The sequence below is a fragment of the Zea mays genome, chromosome 2 (assembly GCF_902167145.1).
Source record: "Zea mays cultivar B73 chromosome 2, Zm-B73-REFERENCE-NAM-5.0, whole genome shotgun sequence".
Classification (NCBI taxonomy): Eukaryota; Viridiplantae; Streptophyta; class Magnoliopsida; order Poales; family Poaceae; genus Zea; species Zea mays.
In genome coordinates, this window is record NC_050097.1 from 185,100,233 (window position 1) to 185,123,139 (window position 22,907).

Below are 22,907 nucleotides of genomic sequence, written 5' to 3' on the forward strand. Positions count from 1 at the left end.
AGGTACTCGAGCGGCCAACGTCCCAAGGCAAGGACGTTTATGCCCTCGGGTACCCAGGTTATCCCCAAAATATTCCCATAAAGGGAGGTTACAAACCGTCATTACAGAAAAGCTATTACAGATTAGGCCCGTAACACGCTTGTCCACGCGGGGCCCGTTACAGTGGGCCGAATTCCACATGGGGCTCCAGGCGAGATGAACACGCGAGATTAGCAGACTTCGTCGGAGTCTGGCCTTCGTCTTGCATTGGAGAGGACGAAAGGCAACCGTGCCGATCATCTCACCTTTGTTGGTGTAGCGAGGCGACGAAGGCTTCGCGCGATGGGTAGCGTCTTTGCCTTCGCCCCAACACTGACCTAGTACTATCAAGCCACGACGGCGCGATGAGAGAGATCATCACCAAGTCGTGACCATACCATGGGAACAGTGTTGAAGGGCCTCTATCAAGCACGACATCGAACACGTTTTTTGGAGAATATCCCCACTAACTTGTAGGACCAGTCAATCCCAACTGTGGAGACCTCGGCATCAGGGTCTCTACATTGATCCATACGCTAGAAGGGATAGGGCAATGCGTCGTACCACACATACGCCTACGCAAGATGAAAGATGACGTTGAGGGGATGATGAAAGATAAAGTTGTACTGAAGACATCCCTAAACTTCACTATGAACAGACTCAGCGGGACCCACCAAGCACCGCTATGTCTATATCAAAATAGCTATAGGAACCTGTATGGCGAACGAACAAGACACGACGCCATACTAGGGGTACGGTGACGTGCGACCCAACAACCGACACCGTAGGGGCTACGCCACCCGGGAGCGGGAGGCCGAACTCTACCCCGGTAGGATACAAGTGTTTGACTTGTTCATAGAGCATATGTCAGATGTGTTGATAACTCAGAGATGTTGATAACTCATATGTGTTGTATTTATGATCATAAAAATCATCAAGTTTACACATAAAATAATGACAGATGTAGCGTAAATATTATTCCCGTAGAAATACCAAAGCCACGTGAGAGACAACATATTCATCATCATAATATCATCAAATAGAATGCATAAACATTGTAGTGGTCGACATAAAAATATCATGGAATACATAACACATGGATTAGATGAGGTCATCTTCAAGGATGCCTCAAAACCGCCGGATTGGAGGAGGTCGTCGTCGAACGATCCACGTTGTCGCAGCTGCGTATGACCCATCGGAGCTCGAAGAATAGTTGGAGGTAGGAGGGCCTCGCCGTCACGTGCACATCAGGGGGTGCTGCTGCACGTGCACACCTCTGGCCGCCACCGCGTGTGCCCCTTGGGAGCCACTGTCGTGCGCTTGGGGGAGCCGCCACCGCGCGTCCCTCGGAAATCGCCACCGTCACTACTCACCTCGGGAACCGCCGCCGTCGCACGTCTCGGGGGGTAGCCGCCACGCGCATGGGGGAGCCACCGCCACCACGCGCCCCTTGGGAACTGCAATCGTCGCGTGCCTCTCGGGAACCGTCTCTGCTTGTGAATCGAAGTGGGACGTCAAAACTGAACCCTAGCACCCTAGGGATCCTTCCATAGACAGCTGGAACCTGGTGCGGGTAAACCGAATGCAACATTAGGACAGAGCTTCCCCCGGCTATTAGAAGCCTAGGGCTTGTAATATACAATATATATATATATATATATATATAATTTAGAAGCACTGGATATCCTAGTGTCCTTCCAACAACTATATTAACAATGATTATAATTAGCCATTAACACTTGTCAAACATCATATGTAGTCACCACACACATGTAATGAGTTCTAGGCCAAAATGCACAAGTTTATAAAAGCACTGTACATATGGTGCCTTATAGAGCTAATGTCTATGTCCCAGCTTCAATAGCATACACCCTTAGGTGTATAAATAGGGCAGTCCATTACTCTTCGAGGAACAAGGCGAACATTTCGTAGTTCCCACCTGGCATTCGATATTGGCACTTGCCTCAATCATTTCTAGGACTTGGGGCCTTCCCCTCTCCCGCTCAGCTTGTAACCCCTACTACAGTCACCTCGGAGCAAGTAATATAACATTCATCCCCCTCTGCTGGAAGTGGGGCCTTGCATTGCCCGAACCAGGATAAATCGCTTGTGTCAACTCACATCACCATCTAGATTCAGGACACGCGACATCACTTCACTAGTTGGTTAGGACCACGAGTCCAGACACCGACACATAGGCTTATATCCAATGCCTATGATTCCAACACCTAGTGGAACTAGATGACTAAGTTGCCTAATTAGACCCCCTCTTAATAATATGAACATCTATTGAAAATATGATCCCGCACTCTATTGTGTCTTAACCAGTAAAACAAAATGTCTTCGCTTAAACCTTTTCTTTGAGCCCTCGCATTTTGTCTTTCTCTTTCCTTTTCACATGTTGAGCTCTTGTTCATCCATGGTGGCCATCACCATGCTTTTCATGGTTGTCTACCTTGCTAAATCTTTCAATGTGGACTTAACACAATCCGCATGGGGGTAAGATAGCCCCAAGCATTGTATTAATGCAAGAGCTCACACTTGTTAAGAAAACCCTTTAACCCTTACCCCACCCATTCATAGTGGCGCCATAGCCCATGTGAGCACGACGATGACCGGGGCTAAACCTCAGACATGTGCTTTGGCTTATGGGATAAACGAGGGGATTTTTAACCTAAGCCTAAATTTGCTCCCACAAGTAGACCAGATCAAAGATCATGGGTCACCTGAATCGACCCGCCCAAAAAATCGGTCCGACCCGACCCAACCAATGAGATGGGCGGGTACAAGCCATAATTTTTAACCCGTAATAATTCATGGGCCAGGTACCGGTCATGATTTTTTACTCAACACTCAACTCAACCCCGAAAAAACCGACCCAAAGCCAAAAAACCGACTCAACACGTCAAACAAAGAGGCATAGGCCAACCCAACCAGACCCAACACTAGGCATAGGTCGAGGTACAGGCCGTGTTAAATTGCACACGACCCGACCTTGACCCGATCCAAACTCGGCCCGACGTTTGAACAGGTCTACCCATAAGGAGACAAACTCGATACTTAAGGATTAGAACGCAACAAGAAGTGATTTAGGATAATTGTAGTGTAAAACACAATAAGAAGTGTCATAAATTGGCTATTGGATATACATAAATCACATTGATCTGGTGCATGTTTTTCGATAATTGACGGTGCCGTTACAGATGCGCACGATGGGCCAGTGGTTTATCGTACATACCGTGCCAACGTGATTGTTGTAAATATATCAGTTTTACGATAATTGTCATCCAAAAATCAATCTAGCATCTTAGAAGACAGTTCCCTCACGAGAGTGACGGTGGACCCTGACATAGATACGCTCTGTAAATGTGATACACACGATCTCCACCACGTGTGCGGTGGGGTATGCTACGTGCTTTTAGTGGAAACGTAAAATGCAACAAAGAGTGTTGTAAAATTCATTTGAAAATGCATGAATCATGATGATTAGGTGCAAGTTTAAGCGACAATTGATGAAAACTACAACAACGGTGTTAAGGAAAAAAATGTAGCATAGAGCATAACCTTAAGTAACATAAAGCGCGTCGAGTGATAACATAACATCTAAACTGAAAAAGACAATAATAACTGAGTATGTAGATATCATGTACAACTCATATATAAATATATACATGCTGCAGAGGAGCCGTCTGTGCCACCAGGGAGCCAACCTGTACCGTCGGCCGCATGTCGTGGCTGCGCACACCGTAGCCATTGGCGGCTGGTCGCGCTCGTGCTTGCCGCTGCTATGCCAGACCAACAATAGTATTGTAAAAAGTATCTTTTTCGCGACATGCTTGTCCGTCGCTATCGTGTCTGCTTCGTCGCGTTCGCTCGTGTCTCACGCAACCGTCGCGCTGAAACCCTAGTCCCTGACAGTCTCACGCATAGGCATCACGAAAGGCAATGTAGGGCGGTTGGTTTTATACGATGGAGTAGACGGTTTGATCAACAATTCATGTATCTTTTTATGTCTATAGAATATAATGCTTCCTCCACTCCGTTATATATGTTGTTTTGGTTTTGTCCTAAATTAAATTTATCTAATATCTTCATCAATTTTATAAAGTTTTTCTACTTGACCAAATTATTTTCTTTGAGAAGTTCAAATTCATGAAAATAGGGTGCAATTTACCAGATAATCTAAGTATTATTATATGAGAAACAAACTCCAGCGGATTAAAAAACAGCTAGGGAACTAATAACACTTCATCATATCGCAAAAGAAGAACTGAAGAACGCTTCGATTTTGACGTGCATAAATCACGAAGGAACGGCATGCGGCATGTGGCACCAATACACCCATCAGCTGAACCCCCAGAATCCCAGATATTGTACACCCATATCACCATTTCCCCCAATTCCAAGAAATCAGTAACCGGTACCGTGTGCGTGACAACATGAACATACAAAAGGGATACATAAAACGCTCCCCACTGAATGGCTGAGCCTGAAGCAGTTACCGCTGCCACGCACTGATGCATATGCACCACACACCATTATACCCGAAGAAGAAACCATGGCGCCCAAAGGCTTTTGAAACGACGGCTAAACTTATACTAGCAAGTAGCTACGCTAAATAACTTGCAGATATATATGCGTTCATGCATCCATGCAATGCAATGCAAAGCATAAAGACGCACAGCTCGATACCACGCTGCTGGAAAACGCCGTGTGTGTGTGTGCGCGCGCATGCATGAATGCTACACCGAACACTGCTCCTGCGCGCCGTAGTTCATGCGCTGCCGCTTAATGCTCCCGCCGCCGCCACCAGACGACGACGTGTCGCAGCTGCTGGCCGTCCTGCGGTCCATGACGCCGCGCAGGGCCTCCTGGACCGACGCGATGCACTCGTGCCTCCGGTGCGAGGCAGCGCGCTCGCCGCCCTCCTCCTCATCCTCCTCCTCCTCGTCGTCGTCGCCGTCGCCGCCGCCGCCGCCGCCGCCGCGCTGGACGTCCGCTCTCCTGTCCGCGGTGATGAGGAGCAAGCTGCGGACGCGCCCGCCGAGCGTGGTGATCTCGGCCCGGCGCGCGCGCATCTGGAGGGCGGCCAGCGCGCGGACGATGTCCGGGATGAGGTCCGGGCGGTCCTCGCAGCAGAGCGACGCGCGCACCACGAGCCGGCCGGCGCCGTCGGCCCCCGCGTCCACGCACAGCTCGTCGGCCTCCGTCGGCAGCAGCTGCGCCTGCGCCTGCGCCTGCGTCCGCCCGGCGCCTTCGTCGTCGGCGTCGGCGTCGGCGTCGGTGGCCGCCATCATCGCCGAGGTCTGGCGCTTCAGCTCCTTCACGTGGTCCAGCACCTCGGCCAGCAGCGACGCTTTGTCCGTCTGCACGAACGCGTGCGCGCGAATAATACAGGGGCACATAGAATCACATGAGTGCGTGGATCGGTTTCAGCGGTCTGCGTCGTGTGTGAACATCATCTCAAGGCGCGAGCGAGCGAGCATGCATGATGATTATTCTCTCGCCTAGCTAGGGTGGCGCACTCACTCGCTCACGCTAGCGAAGCGATCGAGTGTTGTTAGCGAGCGCGGCCTGATGAGAGAATGGCGGTACACTCGCTCGCGCGGTGCAGCTTTTTTCTATCCCTGCATTCATAAATGGCCTTTGGAGCTTTTTACACTAGCTAGACACGCGTGTAGGTGTAGGTGTCGTCGTACTGCCAGTGCCTGCTATACGAAATGATAGTACGTAACACAAACGCATTCATGTCATGTCGCACAGGGCTTTGAAGCCGGTTTCCCCTGTAGCACAAGCAGGAACAAACGTACGTACAGCGGCTTCCTTCCGTGTATCAAAGATTTGTGCTGCCTCTCCGTGTCCTCCTTCTCTCTATCGTATCAGGAGTGTTTAATTTGGCAACATATCACATGTAGCCCATTGCCACTAATGCCCACCACTTGGTAACACCAACATATCGTTTATATCTGTATATGAATATATATACTATACTTCTAGATTTTATCATTTCCCTCCATTGCAATACTAGCACTAATGCATGCCATTAGGTGGGGGGAGGCAAAAGTAGATCCTTGGAAGCAGCTTCATCATGTGTCATGTAATGATGCGAACAACTTTTCTCAAAGCTGTGTCTAATAAGCTCTACTACGTCCAAGCAAAACTGATTCAAACGAGACATAATCAGTCAAAATATACTCATATATATAGCTAGGTACGTAGCTATAGCTCTCTCTCACGCGGGCCCTAGGCTATCCGTGACTATTCCATTGTACATGGATCTTCCAATTTCGTAGCCAAGTTGATCCGTTCATGGCTGCACCATCGATCGAGAACGACGGCGGCGATCGACGATGCCGGTATGCAGATCACCAAAACGGTGACGCGCTAATTTGATGTGGTTATTAGCGAGAGTTCTAGATCGCGGTGGAGATTAGTGATCGGTGGCAAATGCGACGCGAACCAATATAATTAATAATCCAATGGTCACCTTGGTGGTGTTGGGGAGAAGGCTCCTGAGCCTGGCGAGGTGGCCGTTGATCCGCTGCCGGCGGCGGCGCTCGGCCTCGCTGTGGCTGCGCGAGGCCGCCAGCGCCTTGGCGTCCATCATCTCCCGTGCCGTCATCCGCCCCAGCTCCGCCTGCAGGCTCCCCAGCAGCCCGGACACCACCACCGCCTTGCCGCTCCCGTCCGCCGCGCGCTGCTGCTGCTGCTGCTGCTGCACCGCGGCGTCGAAACCGAAGCCGAACACCCCGCCATGCCCGAGCCCGCCGACGCCGTCGCAGGCGTAGGCCCCCATGGCGGCGCCGAGGCCCGCCACGGCCGCCGGCTCGGAGAAGGGCGCCGCGCCGAGCCACGGGAGCAGCTGGTGCGCGGCCTCCTGGCTCCCGTGCTCGACGCCTCCGTCCCACATGGCTAGCCCTAGCTTCCGGCCGGTCTTGGCTAGCTCCGAGGTTGGTGGTGGTGCTGCTGGTGCTGGTGCTGGACTGGCGAACGAAGCTGGCCAAGGTGTGGCTTCCGGCCGGCTGCTCTCGCTCTCTCGGTCAAATGGGTGTCGCCTTTTAAGCCCGGTGCTCGTGGCCACCCCTGCACGGCGACGGCTTTGTGGTGGTGCCTTTTTATCGAGCCCTTTTGGCGGCCGCGCCACGGTAGTGGCCGAGACGGCGGGCCAGCGCTCGTGTACGGCACTACACTAGTCTGTCTGCTGTCTTTCTAAAGATTTTTTTTCTCTCTCTCCAAGTAGATGTTTCATGGTACTAGAGTGGTAGGAGTTTTTTTTCTTCTTCTTCTTTTTTTAAAGGTTTAGTAGTAGGGAGAGTACTCCTATATGCTTTGCGTAGAACAGGGATGTGACTAGGCATGTAGGACAAGCTAGAACAGTACACATCATGTGTTGATCAAATTTTTTTGTTTGGGAAAAAAATGTTGTGGGGTTCTTTTGATATGTGTCTACTTGGAATGATCCTTTTATTCTGACAGTACACAAAGAGCGATGTGATGGCGAACATGCCATAAACATACTTTGTCAGGAGTGTTTTATTTTGTGCAAGCTTGACTTTCATCCGTCTCGTAGCGCGTCATATTTTCGATCGGTAAGGTTGCAAACACAAACACATTGCTTGCAACAATACAGGTGATCACTAATGGGAACGATAACTCGATAAGACGCTACAAGATTTATATATCGCTTTCAGATCATCACTTTATATATTTCATCTGTACACACTCCTTCCATTTTTATGTATATGTCATATTAGGTTTTTTTCCCCTAAATGAAGCATGATTATCTTTGATCATCTATTTCGAAAGATTCTTTTCGTTTCACAGCATATAAATTGTAGATGATGAAAGTATTTTTACAGTAAAATCTAAAAGAAGCATAAACATTATGTCGTAAACTTATATATGATTCCCTGTCCCAGAATAAAATTCGTTTTCGGGAATCAGTGAATTCATACAGTATTTGATGAATCTAGTTTTGTGCATGTGTCTATATTTATCATCATCATCTATTTGAATATATACATAAAAAATAAGAGTTAACACGACTACTATTTTAGAACAGAGGGAGGGATTATATATTTGACCGGTGGTTAAGTATAAATATTTGACTTATGATAAAACTAACACATATTGATTTAATAAGGAGTGAACAATGAGCCTAATCAGAATAAACCAAACATCCCCAAAACATGAGGTCCAAACTTGTCGTTTTGTTTCCTATACCTATAGTAGTACCGTACTAGTAGTAGATTTCACGGCGCCCGCACAGCTGAGCAGAGGTTACAGCAGTCAGCAGGCGCGTGCGCGTCTCTGAGGTTGAGGTTTGAGAAGCGGAAGGCGAGCCTGCGATTTGACAAATGAAGGGGGGCAGGCAGTTGGCAAGGTCCGTGATGCTTCGGCGCGGCCGGCCGTGGGCCCAAAGCAAGCAAGCAGGCAAGGCAATGCAAGCACGCAGCGCAGAGCAGCAGCCCAAGTACCCGCAACCGAACCGCGCGAAGCATAAAAAGCCGACCAGCGCTGCGGGAGCAGTCAATGGAAAAAGGCGCCACGCCCCGGCGTGCCGCGGCCGCAGGGAACAGCCGCGGCGCTGCCTGCGTGCCCGATCCGACCGGCCCCCGAGCCATCCATGATCCGTCGGCTACTCGGCTAGGGAAGGGGGGTGGTAGTAGGCGGCCTACTACTACTACCACTTACTACTAGGCGGCGCGCCGCGAGCGAGCGAGCCAGCCGAGCCGGCGGGTGACCGGGAGCAAAAGGCGCACGCTGGCCGCCTTGGGCAGCCGAACCCGAGCCACGAGCCATGTCTCTTGCCACAGCCACAGCGTGGGCGCGTGATTGTGTCCGCCCGTCGGCGCGCGGCCTTTTGGCAGGTCCGAGCAGGCCACGCCTCCGCCTCGTGTCGCAGTTATTTCCCGTCCCCGGCCGTCGCCTCGCCCCACCCCACCTCCTTTTTTTTCCCCCTCTCGTGCCGTGCTGCGCGCGGCCCGAGACGCGACCGGATGATTGTGTCCCGCAGGCTGCTGCCCGCACGCTCTCTGAGGAATATCGCCTACTGCATGGCATTGGCATTGGCATTGGCATTGGCATTGGCATGCCGGGACCGGGAGCCTCGGCCGCTGCGGCGACCGATCTCCTCCTCCTCCTCCGCCGGTGGGTGGGGTGCTGGCTGCTGGACGGATCACGGATCACGGATGGCCGATCGACGCCCTTCTCGTCTCCGTTGGGTTGGGTTGGGTCGGTTCGTTAGGCTCGTAGCCCAATACCAATAGGATGGATGGAGAACCTGCAAAAGATCGCGCCCGCGAAAGGTGGCCGGGCGCAGAAAGTTGGCTTTGGCTCCCTCCCTCCTCTCGTGCTCCTTTGGCTGGCTCCTCTTTTTGTCCCAGCTCGTTCGCGTCGCGCCCAACGCTGCTGCGATGATGGCTCGTGTGGCGCTGTCGAGCTTTTGCGCGGCACGCCCGTCGCGCCGGCGCCGTCCCCCTCTCCACCTCGCGCCGGCTACGTATGTGTGTCAGCCAGCGAATCTCTCTTGCCCACGCTTTCTACTACTATGGTATGGGTTAGTTAACGCACGCCATTTGGTTTGTTACCGTCGACTCAGCTGACGGATGGATGGATGGATCATATCGTCGAGTGTCAATCGGACGGAGGGTGGTGACTGACTGGTGATGACGATGCCACCAGACACCACCGAGGCGAGAGCGGATTATTCCGTGCATGCTCATGGATGGGGCTAGGGGGGGCTAGGCCCCGCGTGCGCTTGAGATCATCGCCACGCCATTATGACGTGAGTACCATGCGCCTTTTCGCCTTGCTCCTCCCCGCCGGAACAAGATTTCCTAGAAAGCATGCTCGCCTTTTTCTCGGCCGCAACAAAAAAAAAAAAGAGAGATTGTAGCATCAGAGGAAGAGTTGTCACTTGCTCACTGCCAGCCGCCACTAGCGACTAGTAGTAATTACTTGAGCTGTGCACCAGCTACACTCATGCGACGACGTAATTATTTTGCCCATAGGTAGACCTCGGTGCCCATTGTTAATCCAATACGAAGGACATGTTTGGTTTGAGAAACTAAAGATTAGCTTTTTTTCATTTTAGTCTCTAAATGGTCTTTCTAAAAAACGGTCCACTTGTCGATCAACTCTCCGTCGACCAACTCTACGTTACCAACTCTCCGCCGACCAACTCCGTTGACCAACTCTCCAACAAACAACTCTGCGAGACAAATCGGCTGACTAACTCTCCGACAACCAACTCCGCCGACCAACTCACCATTGAGCCACCTAGCGAGGCAGAGATCACATTCTAGCGCTACCGACCCACATCAGCTACGACGGGGTGCGGCACCATCAAGCCATTTCCGGACATGCACAGAGCACATCGAGGGGGCACCGAGGAGTCCCTATCACCATGACGTCTCCACAGCATTCCACGAACTGGAAAAGACGGGGCGATACACCACACCGGGTGTATGCCGACGCACGTAGGAGGATGACGTAGTGTTTGTGACGAAAGACGAAGATGCACCGCCACTACGACAACATCAGAACTCACTACAAGAACTCGTACGCCAGACACGTGACGCGGTGCGCCATGCCAGGAGTACGGCCACGCTCGACCATACGAACCTTAGGGATACCGCTTCAGCACTACACTGGACTAGGGCGCAAGCCTGAACCAATATAACCCACTGTCTCAAACCCATTGCTTGAGTCCCGACGGCTCACCATTTGGAGTGAGTCCACGCTATCATTCCCTTCGAACACAAATCTTATTATCCCCTGGTTTACGAAACCACGACAAGTTCTCAAACTGGTTGTCCTCGGATATTAAGCTTGTGAACAGTGTGGCGCCTAGGATCAGATGGTCCACCCGAGGGCTTGTACTGTATGTGACTTAGGCACAGACGGTTCACAGCCTAAATACACAAAAATGCACAGTCCTTGTCCATGTTCAATAGATGTACCGCGGACGGTCCGCACCCTAGGATCGAACGGTCCACCACACAAAAACTATGCACAACATACAAACTCCAAGTTTATGCCCATATTAGAAGTTCTAACTGCGGATGGTCTGCCACACTGGCTCAAATGGTCTACCACCTGTCCTTTGATCCATTTTTGAATATTGTATCATTCTATCTTCTTCCCAGAGCTCCAACATCTTGTAATGGTCATCAAGAATATATCCAAACACTAGAATGACACAAATTCCAAATCCTTACTGATTTCTTACTTTTGGCTTCTTTTATCAAAGTCTGCACAACAGGTGAGCCCTTCACTTGAACTTGTGATCATGCTTGATCTCTTGAACTAGCATCCCTTGAGACTTAGGACTTGAACCATCACAATACATATGAGATAATCTGATGCCTTCAAATCACGTCTTCTAATGTTGTGATATCCAGCACAACATAAGTCTTCACGATTTGATCAATCCTTTGACTTCCAACAAAGACTCTTCTTTTTTCACCCATTCACGATCCTTATTCAAAAGATCTCTTACTTTTGACCTTCACCTAGCTAGGTCCTTCAAAGCCTTTTCTTGTCTTGTCCTCAGTTTATTAAACTATCTCTGAGTCACATTATGTTGAAGACCAACATAATCAATATTCTTCCTTTCTTTGTTTATGATCAAACATTCTTTGCATAAGACTTCTCCAATTCATTCTCATCTTAAGTCTCACCCTGATTTTATCAATCTTGTTTGCTTTCTCATCTTGCTTGTGATATTCCACGTTCTTATAACCATTTCACATTCTATGGAATGTCCCCATATTGCTTAGCTTCTGTTGATCCTTTGATTACCATGCTTAAGTATACCCTTTATACTTAGCTTTCTTGTTCAACACTTAGAAAATTGATTAGTCCTTTAATATTTTTGTCATTTAGTCCACTAAAACCCACAAAAGGGTTAGATGCCCCATATTGCTTTGCTCGGGCTCCTCGTGGGTCGAGGGTCTAGGTACCATAGTCGAGGCCCTGAGGCCTGAGCTATGGTCATTTACTATGTCTTGTCTATCATAAAAAATAACCTCTCGTAATTAATACTACATCCGTTTTCGAATATTTATCGTCTGCTAGTTTATTTTTAAACTAAAACGCGGTAAATAAAAAAGAACGGAGAGAGTATTTAAATAAAACATTAATTCACGTAGCGAGCACTTAATTATCAAAGCCAAAATAGGGATATTCGTTTTTTGGGTGTAATCTTTTGTCAAGCACGAAATATGCTTCGACGTCTGGGCGTACTTGTCTAAGAAAAAAACACGCATGGTTCTTCTCCTTTCTATGCGTGAGATATCGCTGCAACTACAATGACTCGAGAGTTGAGTCTGCAGAGCACCTTTCCCATGTACTAGCACGGGTATTATTTGACTGTGATATTGTTTTACACAGATTCAGGTAAAGAAATCTTTTGCTGCCTAGTAGGAGTCTATAGGCGGGTATCTATCTTTGAACAGCGGCGTGCCCTCCTTTGGCTTGGACCAAGGGTACCGCATGGTGGGATCCCTCGGGAACTTCCTGAAGTTGACGAATGGCGCCCAGAACATCATCCTGCAAACACACAGGTACCATACTTACAATACAAAAATGAAACCGAAATCAATCTTTTGTTTTTCCTTATGTAAAGAAAATCAGCTAGTAGTACCAGTCTATATATCGAGCTGTGCTCTCACGCAGACTAGAATTTTAAAACATATAAATATTAGTAACTGTTTGACAAAAGAGCTTATTGTTTTTTAACAAAATAAACATAATAGCCAATGTATAATAATATTTTTGTAACAAATGACAAATAAAGAATTCCGCGTGTTAAATTGTATGTTTTTCTTTTTTAACATAACAACATTTATTATAAACTCATTAATATTTTTTGCAAGGGCTTATCTATATTTTTATTGATATTCATATTTTTCTTTCATAGCAGCATTATATTGTTTAAATATATAATTAGTTTGAAATCACACTGTCAACTATAGTGGCTCTTGTTATACCTTACTAAGTCCTAAATTTGAGTTTTAATTGTTCAACCTTTACTATTGTTAATTGCTACATATTCTTTAATTTTATCATCAAGTTAAATTATAGTTCTTGTGCTTATTATAATTTTATTAACTCTCTTTTTGCAGTTTTCAAAATAAGAATTTTAGGTCATGGAGTACATTCTTAAATACTAATACCATAAGCAATAATTTAAAACATATACTATGTCACTTAACATAAGTGATAATGCTTGAAGTGAAATATCGGACGTGGTAGCAGTGCTAACTTCAACAGAATGTTAAATACTTAAGCCTTATAAAGATTAACTTTTTACTCGAATTAATCTTAATGGACTAGGAAAATATAATCACTAGTGGCCTCCCACATATCTCAAAATGATTGGATCATCCTATCAAGAAATTATATGTGTAGTTAAAGTTATACTAATAGTTTAATATGGTACTTTTAATTAAAATGTATAAATATATCTAAAGTTAAGTTGTATGTCATAATTTCTAATATTGGTTTAAATATTTGTTAGTATCATTAGGTTATGAGTTTTTTAAGAAAATGTTTATTATGTGACAAAACATAACACATATTTATTGTTCACGCATGCTAACACAAAATGTAAGCTTACTTTGATTACATTTTAAAATGTTAATGTCAATAAAAAAAGTAAGACACACACACACAAAAACAAAATGTTTCTGGAAAATGGCATGAATTTGGAGCCTAATTAGGGGCATGTACAATGAGTGTCTTGAGCTGTGTCTTCGAGTGTGTTTAAGGGGGTAAATATAAAAAAAACTCAAGACACGTGTTTTACGAAGACACTGTGTTTTGACTTTATGCTCGACACAGAGGACTAGCTGATTGGTCAATTTAATTTATTGAATACTCTGATTGGTGCGATGAAAATAGCAAGACACATGTTTTAGACACGTTTACTATATTACATTGTGTTTTATTTATGTCTTATATTTGAGTACCGTACAACAGTGTCAGGGTTGTATATACCCTTAGCAGGTCATGCAAGCTAAAGTAACTCCACTCTGCTAGACCAATAGAAACTGGGCCAGCTGAGGAAGAAGCCTGGCCTTATCTTGTCCGGCTATAACCAACATATCACTTGGATTATAATCTACAGAACTAGTGGCACTAGAATAGCCTATGCCATTCTATAGTAATCCAAAAGCTACACTTTTTAGATGTTTGTGCCTGGATCCGGGGCATTTGTTTTCTATTGGTCCTGACATTGGACACATCAACATTTGAACATGTTTTTTTATGTTTATATAGTACCAGTACTAGTATCATTTGGAACTGATCCTAAACAGAACATGTGTTTAGGACGCCGTAGCAGGTACACTTACGCTGGGTAGAAGAGGTAGGTGAACATGAATTGCAGGTACGTCTCCACGAATTCACGCTTGTACCACCTCAGCCTCATCCAGTTCATGATCAGCGGCTGCACACACACCACCAACAACAACAATTCTCAAAGGGGCAGTCCAAAATAATGAACTCGCAAACCATGCATGAGGATCGGAGCCAAGCCAAGTAATAAGCTCACGCACAGGAGCGACGAGGAAGTAGAAGAAGGCGAACACCGCGATCGGCGGCAGGATCGCTAGGAGGTCGATGTCCTCCTCCCCGGTCACCGCCAGCGCCGCCGGCGCCTCAACCTAGGTACATTATACAGCATTTGCGATATCACACGTTCGATTCCGGCCGGCAGCATTATCAAACCAAGCTGCAGGGCCGGGCAGTGATGGACACTCCTGTACGTACAGCTGCCCAGACGGCGCCGCACCGTAGCACCGTTGCCAGCCTCTGCAGCTGCGAGCTCTGCTGCACCGACGCCGCTGGCTGCGCGTTCGTCGTCTCGTCCAAGAAGCAAACGGGAAACAGAACAAAGAGCATGGACGATCAGACACCGCGGCGCGGCAGGAATTGTAGGCGAGATCGATATGGGTGAGGTGGCCGGCAATGGCAACGAAACCAATGCAAGATTATTGGTAGCTATATGTGTATCGATCTTGTCATGGAGGTGGAGGTGGCAGAGGAGCCTGAACTTGGCGCTGCTGGAGCTGGCCGAATGCTGCCGTGGCGAGGCCGCGAAGGTCGCTTGCCGCTTGGGTAGCTGCTGCGGGCAGGGAGGCGGGGAGAGGAGGCGCCATGAGGCGACGGTGTCCATCGCCGGACACGCGGAGGCGGCGAAGGCTTCCGGCTTCCCTGTGGTATGCTTTTGGTTTGCACGGCAGCCGTGGCGCGTGCCTTATCGTATCTGAATAGACGGCGGTTTGGGGTCATGTGGCACTCAAGAATTTGGCCTCCCTGGACCGTTGGATAGGGATCCAATACATGCACGAAGCTGAGCAGCGCAAACTTAGTCGTAATTTACTTACGTTGGATCGTGGAAAATAAGAGATTTTGCTCCGTAGAATGACAGTGCAGCTTGAAATATTGGATGAGATGGATAGGAGAGCGGCTGGGATATAGCCACAGAGTACCTACCTACACAGTAATTCTGACAAGTTCCCACGGCTACAGGACTAAGGCCCTGTTTGGTTCCTTTAGTCATTAGACTAAATTTTAGTGACTAAAGTTTAGTCGCTAAAGTACCATGTTTGGTTCCAGTGACTAAACCGGACTAAAGAGCATTAATTGTTGTGAATAATGACTGTTTTACCCCTATTAATTAATGGATGTTTGCTATAAGAAGGAAGTGGAAAGAGCAAATAAAGTAAAAATACTACTTTAGTATCTTTTAGTCACCCCTTGGTGACTAAAGAACTAAAGTTTAGTCACTTCACTTTAGTCACCATATTTAGGCCTCGTTTGGTTATGGGTGACTAAAGTTTAGTGACTAAATTTTAGTCACTTTTAGTCCCTAAAGAAGCAAACATGATGACTAAAATAGAGTTACTAAACTTTAGTTCTTTAGTCACCAAGGGGTGACTAAAAGGGACTAAAGTAGTATTTTTACCTTATTTGCCCTCTCAACTTTCTTCTTATAGTAAACATCCATTAATCAATAGGGGTAAAACAGTAATTATTCACAACAATTAATGCTCTTTAGTCCGGTTTAGTCACTCGAACCAACACAGGGTACTTTAGCGACTAAACTTTAGTCACTAAAATTAGTCTAGTGACTAAAAGAACCAAACAGGGCCTTACTTATTTAGGGAATAAAAGTGACTAAACTTTAGTCACTAAACTTTAGTCACCCTAAACCAAACGGGGCATAATTCTGATAGATGGTCTGACAAAGGCGCTCATGTGAATTGAAATGAAACACGCATCACTGACGGAAGTGTGCGGAGCAAGAGCGCGTGGTGAGAGCAGAGCTCGGAGCAGCGCAAAGTTGCAGACACACAGATCCTACTACTACTACTGTATGTACCACGCCAAGCCAAGCAACCTTTTTTTGTTGACATGCCTTGCCAAGCGACCTGCGAGCCGTGCTCCTCGAGCGTGGAGGCAGGCGTCGGTCGGTCAGAGTCAGACGGCTCATGCGAGGAGCAGATAGCCTGGCACTCTGCCGTCGCAACAATTACCGATGGGAGGGCCCAAGCGTGACCTGACAGCTCCAGGTTTGCCGGCCTGCAGGCGCATGCAACGCTGCACTGCACACTCCGCACTTCCGTTACTTCCACCCACCCTTTGGGCCCGCTACTTAACGGGCCGACAAAGCTAGCCTGTCGCACAATTGCGGCCATGAGCCTGGCACCCATGCACCGCCCCGCCCCGCCCCCACACCCCGGCGGGCGAGAATATTCGGGCGGACGTCCTGCGTGCGAAGGGAAGATCCCCTCGGAATCGGCATCCTGCGCTCCCATGTCTTGGCGTCTCCCGGCGCCGGGCGCGACGCTCACGCCAATGACTATTTATCCGCCCTCCTTGCGATCGGACAGCCAGGCAGCGACGACGACCGCGACCGGTGGGCGGCGGAGGCAAGCTGGGTGGGTTTCTACTTCTACTACTACTACCACACGCGCGCGCGATCTCGCGGTGCGTGTCTTCCTCCCTAGCATAGCAATAGCCCATTGTTTAGTGTACTTAGTTTGACAGGTCTCAAGCTAGAGCACAGGTGGTTTCATCAGCTCACACACAGAGAACAGGATCAGGATCAGGACAGATGGGAGCCGAGAACGGTAGCAACAACCCTTCGTCGACCGTCTTGGATGGCCTCTACGGGGTGCAGCTCGGCCGTCCATCGGATCCGGCACAGACCGACGGTGGGGCGTCGTCGTCACCAGCAGCTTGTGAACACCACCACAAGCGTGGCCGTGGTGGTACAGCACAGGCACAGCAGAGGTTGCAGATCCGGTGAGCGCAAAAATCTGCAGTAGCTAACCTAACCACGCATACACAAGTCCACCCTTCTTAGCTTTGGTGATCTGATGCAATGCCTTCTTGTGACCGCAGAAGGCTATGGCAGCACAGACCGTCTTGCTTCAAGCCCATCCACTGCACCATTACGTGTACGGTAACCACTTGCCATGCATATAATCTCGGGCTTCCAGTAGTAATAAAAGCGTATTATTCGATCTGTTTTGAGCAGGTGACAAGCATGCTGGCGAGACTGTCGCGAACGTCGTCACCTCGCTGCCCTTCATCGTTCTTGGACTGCAGGCTCCAAGGCAACATATATGCTTTGTTTGCTTGCGTGCTCACAGCGCGAGGAGTCTACTAAGTAACGCGCGATGCTGCAGGAAGAACCTGAACGCCGCTATCTACGCCAACTCCCTGGTCGGGATGGGAGTAGCGTCGAGCCTGTACCATTCTTCCAGAGGAGGAATCCGGAGGCTCCTGCGTTGGGCCGACTACACTATGATTGCCACCACAACTCTGGTAGGTCGTCGGCATCGAGGATAGCTACTAGTCGAGGGATTAATTCGCACGTCGTTCATGACAACAACAACTATGTATGTACGTGTTCCACGCAGTGTTTGTCGAGAGCAGTAGGCAACGAGAACCCAAGATTGCTCATGGCCGCTTCAGCGTTGCTCCTGCCGTTTCAGCCACTGGTGGTTTCGGCTGTCCACACTGGACTCATGGAGGCAAGTAATGTAATCCACATGTATATGTATCTTCTGTAGCTAGATTGACTGAAGACAACACAACACTAATTATTAACTATCCTAATGGACGCCGCCAGCAGGTTTCATTTGCGAGAAGAGCGTCGATGGAACCGGAGCTCAGGATGGCGCATAACCTGCACAAGGTGTCGTCTCTGCTGGGAGGTGCGCTGTTCATCGCCGACGACTGCTTCCCGGAGACTCCCTATATCCACGCCGCGTGGCATCTTGCTGCTGCCATCGGCGTTGGCACGTGCAACAAGCTTCTTGAATGACAACAGCCCGGCCTCCACTCATGCTGATATCAATGAGCAGTTGATTTCAGCACCTATCACGACCTACGCTACGTAGAATGCACACAGTATAGCAGCTTGTCGACATTTATAACAGAAAACACCATATGTCTATTATTTGATAGCCTAGGCTGAACTCCTTCGTCTGACACATGGTGTGGGAGGGAGTAACGTTTGAGACCATCTTACAGGCAATCTGAAGGTGGTGAAGATTTGTTAAAGACTGATCCATTTGCATCTATGTCAGTGCACTGAGGAAAATTGTCAAGACATCAACACCCGATGACCAAGTATTTGCAGTTCTACTTCAAGTATGGTGTGGATACAGTTTGCACATTCTTCATATAAAGGATTTTGGCTTTTGAGTCACGGATCAACCACTTGGGCCTGTGTTACCAACATGTAGGACTCATTCTGATTCACCCAGCTTCTTCGTGTTAAGTAACCCTAGTTAAGGTTATGTGGGCAAATACCGACTTTGCCCCTGAGGGGTCTCATATCTCTATATAAGGAACCTGTACACCCCTTCATAATACAGAGAAGAGAAAGAGGCCAGAGGCCCAACCCTATATCCAGTGTCTCGTGTGTTTCCTCTGTCGTGTTTATGGGAAGGGAGACGGGTTCTCTACATCTTCTCGCGCCTAATCTGCTGACGGGAGGGAAGGAAGCGGATCTGGTGATCCGTGGTAACGTAGTTCTCAATACGTTATCAGCACGCTCTACCTCGATCTTGCCGCGGGATCAGATCTGCATCAACTCTCCGTCAAGCTGGCAGGTCCCTGGCCTCGCCAAACTGTCCTACGCGACAGGCTTCGATTTACCATCTACGCAATCACACGGTACCATATATTGTTGTTAATGTGTTCGTCTGAAAAAAGCGAATCAGTGGTCGAATCCATATTGCCAATCACGAACACACACGATTGGTCTGTATCGCGTGATGCTGGTATGCATAACGCACAGGAACGTCGCGCCGCGCCGCGCCGGAGGTCGCACTCGTGCCTGAAGTCGCGCCTGTGCGTGCCAGCTCGCGTCGTCAGCCGCACCCATGTCGAAGGACACGCGCACGCGCCTGAAGCCGTGCCCGCGTCGAGGCCACATCGTAGCCGAAGGCACGCCCGCGCCATGCCGGAGCCTCGCCGGCCCGAGGGATCGAACATGACGGTCGGTCTCTACGCAGGGGCACGAGGATGCATGCCAGGCTACCAACACGCGACCCCCACTCTCTCCCTCGCACGGATAAAAGGGGAACTCGGTTAGAGTGGTGCCGATAATTGCGAACGGCTTTCAGTTGAAAAAAAGTGGCCGCATGCATGCAGGATGCAGCGCTATACGGTTTCCATGCATCCACAATGACCTGATAACTGCATGACTGGTTCTGAGGCCGCGCATGCATGCAGTCAAAGCAACCAGCCTTCCATAGCGCAGCGCAGACCGCACACCGCATGCAGTCTTGTGTGAAGCGCAGCAAAAAAAAAACGGATCTTGCAACCGGCTGCATGGACGAAGGAAAAAGAAAAAGCAATGCACGCTCCACTCTTTTTGCATGGTCGTCTTTTATTACCTGCTACTACGACATGGCCAGAGACATGCAAGATATGGTCATGTAGATCCATTTGCTACGCGGAGAGAGACGACACGATCAGTTAAAAAAAAGCAAAACAACTTCCATTTTTTATGTGGTTTTCTATATTTTACATGAATACATATCATATTTATTCTATTTATTTCCTGTGAAAATAACAAATAGAATAAAGCATGTTTTATGTTACAGCTTCTACCTCGATTAATTATTTTCTGTTGTAAATAATTAATAGAAAAAATGCATGCTTAAATATTGGAAAAATATTTTTACACCCGATGTGTTATGATTATGCATTAATATTGGTATTTATTTTTTTCTGCTTTATTTCCTGAAGTAAATAGTAGAAAATTATTAAATGCATGTGGAGTATATATTGTGTATACTTAAATCGCTCTAAATATTTGCTATGTGTTGAGCCTTCGGACTCACGTCGAGCGATTAAATTGTATAATGGGTACTCAGACACGCCGATCAGACTGCGTTGGTAATCGGCTGAGTTATGGCATTAGCTGAATATTGACTGCGCCCTGACAACACGACGCAATATTTGTGACGTTCGAACTTGGTTGCGTCATGTGATTGCTATGTCGTGCTCTCCATTAATCGGATCGCTCCCGTTGAGTCAGATCGCCATCGCTGAGTCGCGTATTTTTTGCATGCCCTATAGGCACTGTATGTCTGCCGCGAGCCACAATTGCGCCTGTTGCGCACGTTGCGTGGATTTATCGTGTACCCCAATTACCGATCTATAATTGTGCCTGTTGCGCTTATTACGAAGGCTTGCTATACTGTCGTAGCCCTGATGGCCGCACACGTGTTGACGCCAGATACGCTAGACCTTATACTCGCGTGGATTATGGTGGGTTGTTCAAGGTCCTGAAGTCACATTATGTGCAACCTTCGTAAACAATTTTGTTTTCGCTCTATATTTGGTTTGATTGTGTTGTGTGGCATCATATTTATATATCGCCAAGTGGCCATAACAACTATATCAAGCTCTATAGTGCTTGGAAATCTGGGAAATTAAATTGAAATAGAATTAAACACAGATAAGTTAATTTCTGCTCTCTCCTCATGCATAAAGTTTTACCCGAAGTTATATAATATAATGCATGAAAGCCTTTTTGGCATAAAAGATATCACAAATTGGGATTATATTAGTAAGCAAAAAGACCTTACCAAATGATTTAAGATCAGAAATCTCAGTCATACATTGCTCAACCAGATGCTAGCACATTGCTCTCTTTGTCGCTAAATGACATGAAGCAAACTATGAGATAAAAGGACATGTAACCGCCAGCAACACGAAGTTGCGAGTATACCGAGAGGTTATTCTGAGAAAATTTTCATACGTTGGTGTGAAAATCATAGTGTGTTCCTGTCGAACCATTTTACTCGTTCTATCAAGAACATCTATGCTTGTGTCGCATACATCTCTCAGAATTGTAAATACTTATAGTCACTGAATTGACTCGGGATAGTCCTTTGACAAGTTTGGTATACACTGTAAGCTAAATGGTAAAGGTCGGTCCTGAATGGACACATACCTGAGGTTTATGTAGCCGAACTACACTGAATTCCACCTTTTGGCATGCTTACCATTATCTACCTCCGATCTACCAGAAGTGAGAAGAGTAGACAAATAACTATGAAATCCCACATCACCACAAAGCTTGTAGCTAAATTAGACATTAACATATTCTTGGTCCTCGGAGCCAGAAGAGCCATATGTCTTGACCACTAGACTACTAGTGATGATAATTTATGATAGAAATATGAAGATCTTGTAGAGACCTGTTGTATCCTTTCTACTACTGATGATTTTTTCATATGAGAGCAGTACTATCTGTTGTTGAAGACGGATCCTAGGCGGATACCAGTCTTGTTTCGTTCTTGCCAAGCAGTTATCATCATTTGTTTCATGAAAAGCTAGTTATATGGTGATTTTTCCCAGATAAATATGAATTCTTGGCCTTGTCTGTTCTATTCCAAAGCTTCTCTTTTTGCTGAACAATGAAGAGATCGAAATAATGCTTTATAGAACAAGTTGGTATATAATATGAGGAGAAATATTTGCCCTACTGGCAACACCATAAATAATTGACTACTGTTATAAGTTCTCTCTCAAAATTATTATACCTAAAAATGTTGCAGTAATCGATACCCAATTTCAGAGCGGTATGAGTAATTGGGTAAACCATGGGCAGTGATAAAAACGAGCTGGACTATACATCTCTGCATATAAAAATCTTTGCTTGGCAGCATTGGCCTGATGTCGTGCACTTTACTACCAATATAAACACACATTTTCCTATGTGCCTCAAAGCACAATGCAACCAGTGAATGTCTTTGTGAGCGTTAGACCCTGATGGTAATTTTACTTGTTGATCTGAAGTCAACTAATGGCTCCAAATGACGAATGGTATTCATGAGCCCCTGAAGAAGCCTTATGGATAAAATAGTGTTGTACATGTTAGTCTAAATCTTAGTGATTGACTGTGCATTTGGTAATAATAACAATAAGTTGGCAGAATTGTAACCACGAAGCAACTTGTTGTTGCGTGTCTCGCTGGAAGTTGAGACTAAACCTTCAACATTGAAGGAAAAAGATGTAGTATTCATGCTACTGCATTAATCTAAGTCCAAAGCTCACTGCATAAAACCCCTATCTATAATGTGCGTAAGATTTCCCAAATAAATCACCATAATAGCATACAATGGCCACAACTAGATGATTGTGGTTGGGGATATTATCTGTATGCTTTTAGAACATCTCGGCATTAGGGGGAGATAAATGTCCATCTAGTGTAATGCCTCAATATTCTATTAAACGCACAAAAGCTAAACTGAACCTGTCGTTCGGTGTGTACTCCTGTGTATATGGAGTCTGCCAGAAACTGTTGAGGAGTAACCATATTGGTTTGAATGCTTCTACCTGAT

The 22,907-nt window shown here is 47.3% G+C and overlaps 3 protein-coding genes across 12 annotated transcripts; 1 reads left to right on the forward strand and 2 right to left on the reverse strand.

The window, feature by feature from the left end:
* Positions 1-4,402: 4,402 nt before the first annotated feature.
* LOC100279487 (uncharacterized) lies at positions 4,403-7,024 on the reverse strand. Its single transcript, NM_001360976.1, has 2 exons — positions 6,506-7,024; positions 4,403-5,384 (listed from the first exon to the last, which is right to left on the reverse strand). The coding sequence occupies exons 1-2, from the start codon at positions 6,926-6,928 to the stop codon at positions 4,761-4,763; spliced, it is 1,047 nt and encodes a 348-aa protein (NP_001347905.1). The 5' UTR covers positions 6,929-7,024; the 3' UTR covers positions 4,403-4,760.
* Positions 7,025-14,596: 7,572 nt separating this feature from the next.
* On the reverse strand, positions 14,597-15,209 carry LOC109944586 (uncharacterized). Its single transcript, XM_020549358.1, has one exon. The coding sequence runs from the start codon at positions 15,200-15,202 to the stop codon at positions 14,663-14,665; it is 540 nt and encodes a 179-aa protein (XP_020404947.1). The 5' UTR covers positions 15,203-15,209; the 3' UTR covers positions 14,597-14,662.
* A 1,594-nt stretch (positions 15,210-16,803) lies between these two features.
* On the forward strand, positions 16,804-18,950 carry LOC100272638 (uncharacterized). 10 transcript variants are annotated; one of them, XM_023301467.2, is made up of 7 exons: positions 16,804-17,019; positions 17,099-17,337; positions 17,437-17,492; positions 17,573-17,651; positions 17,724-17,862; positions 17,958-18,071; positions 18,173-18,693. In XM_023301467.2, exons 1-7 carry the CDS (start codon positions 16,846-16,848, stop codon positions 18,362-18,364), a joined length of 993 nt encoding a protein of 330 aa, XP_023157235.2. In that variant the 5' UTR covers positions 16,804-16,845; the 3' UTR covers positions 18,365-18,693. The 10 variants fall into 10 exon arrangements, with proteins under 10 accessions (XP_023157235.2, XP_023157234.2, XP_023157231.2 ...); XM_023301466.2 differs by having other exon boundaries at positions 16,816-17,019; positions 17,958-18,080; XM_035964620.1 differs by having other exon boundaries at positions 16,867-16,970; positions 17,080-17,337; positions 17,958-18,080.
* Positions 18,951-22,907: the final 3,957 nt, after the last annotated feature.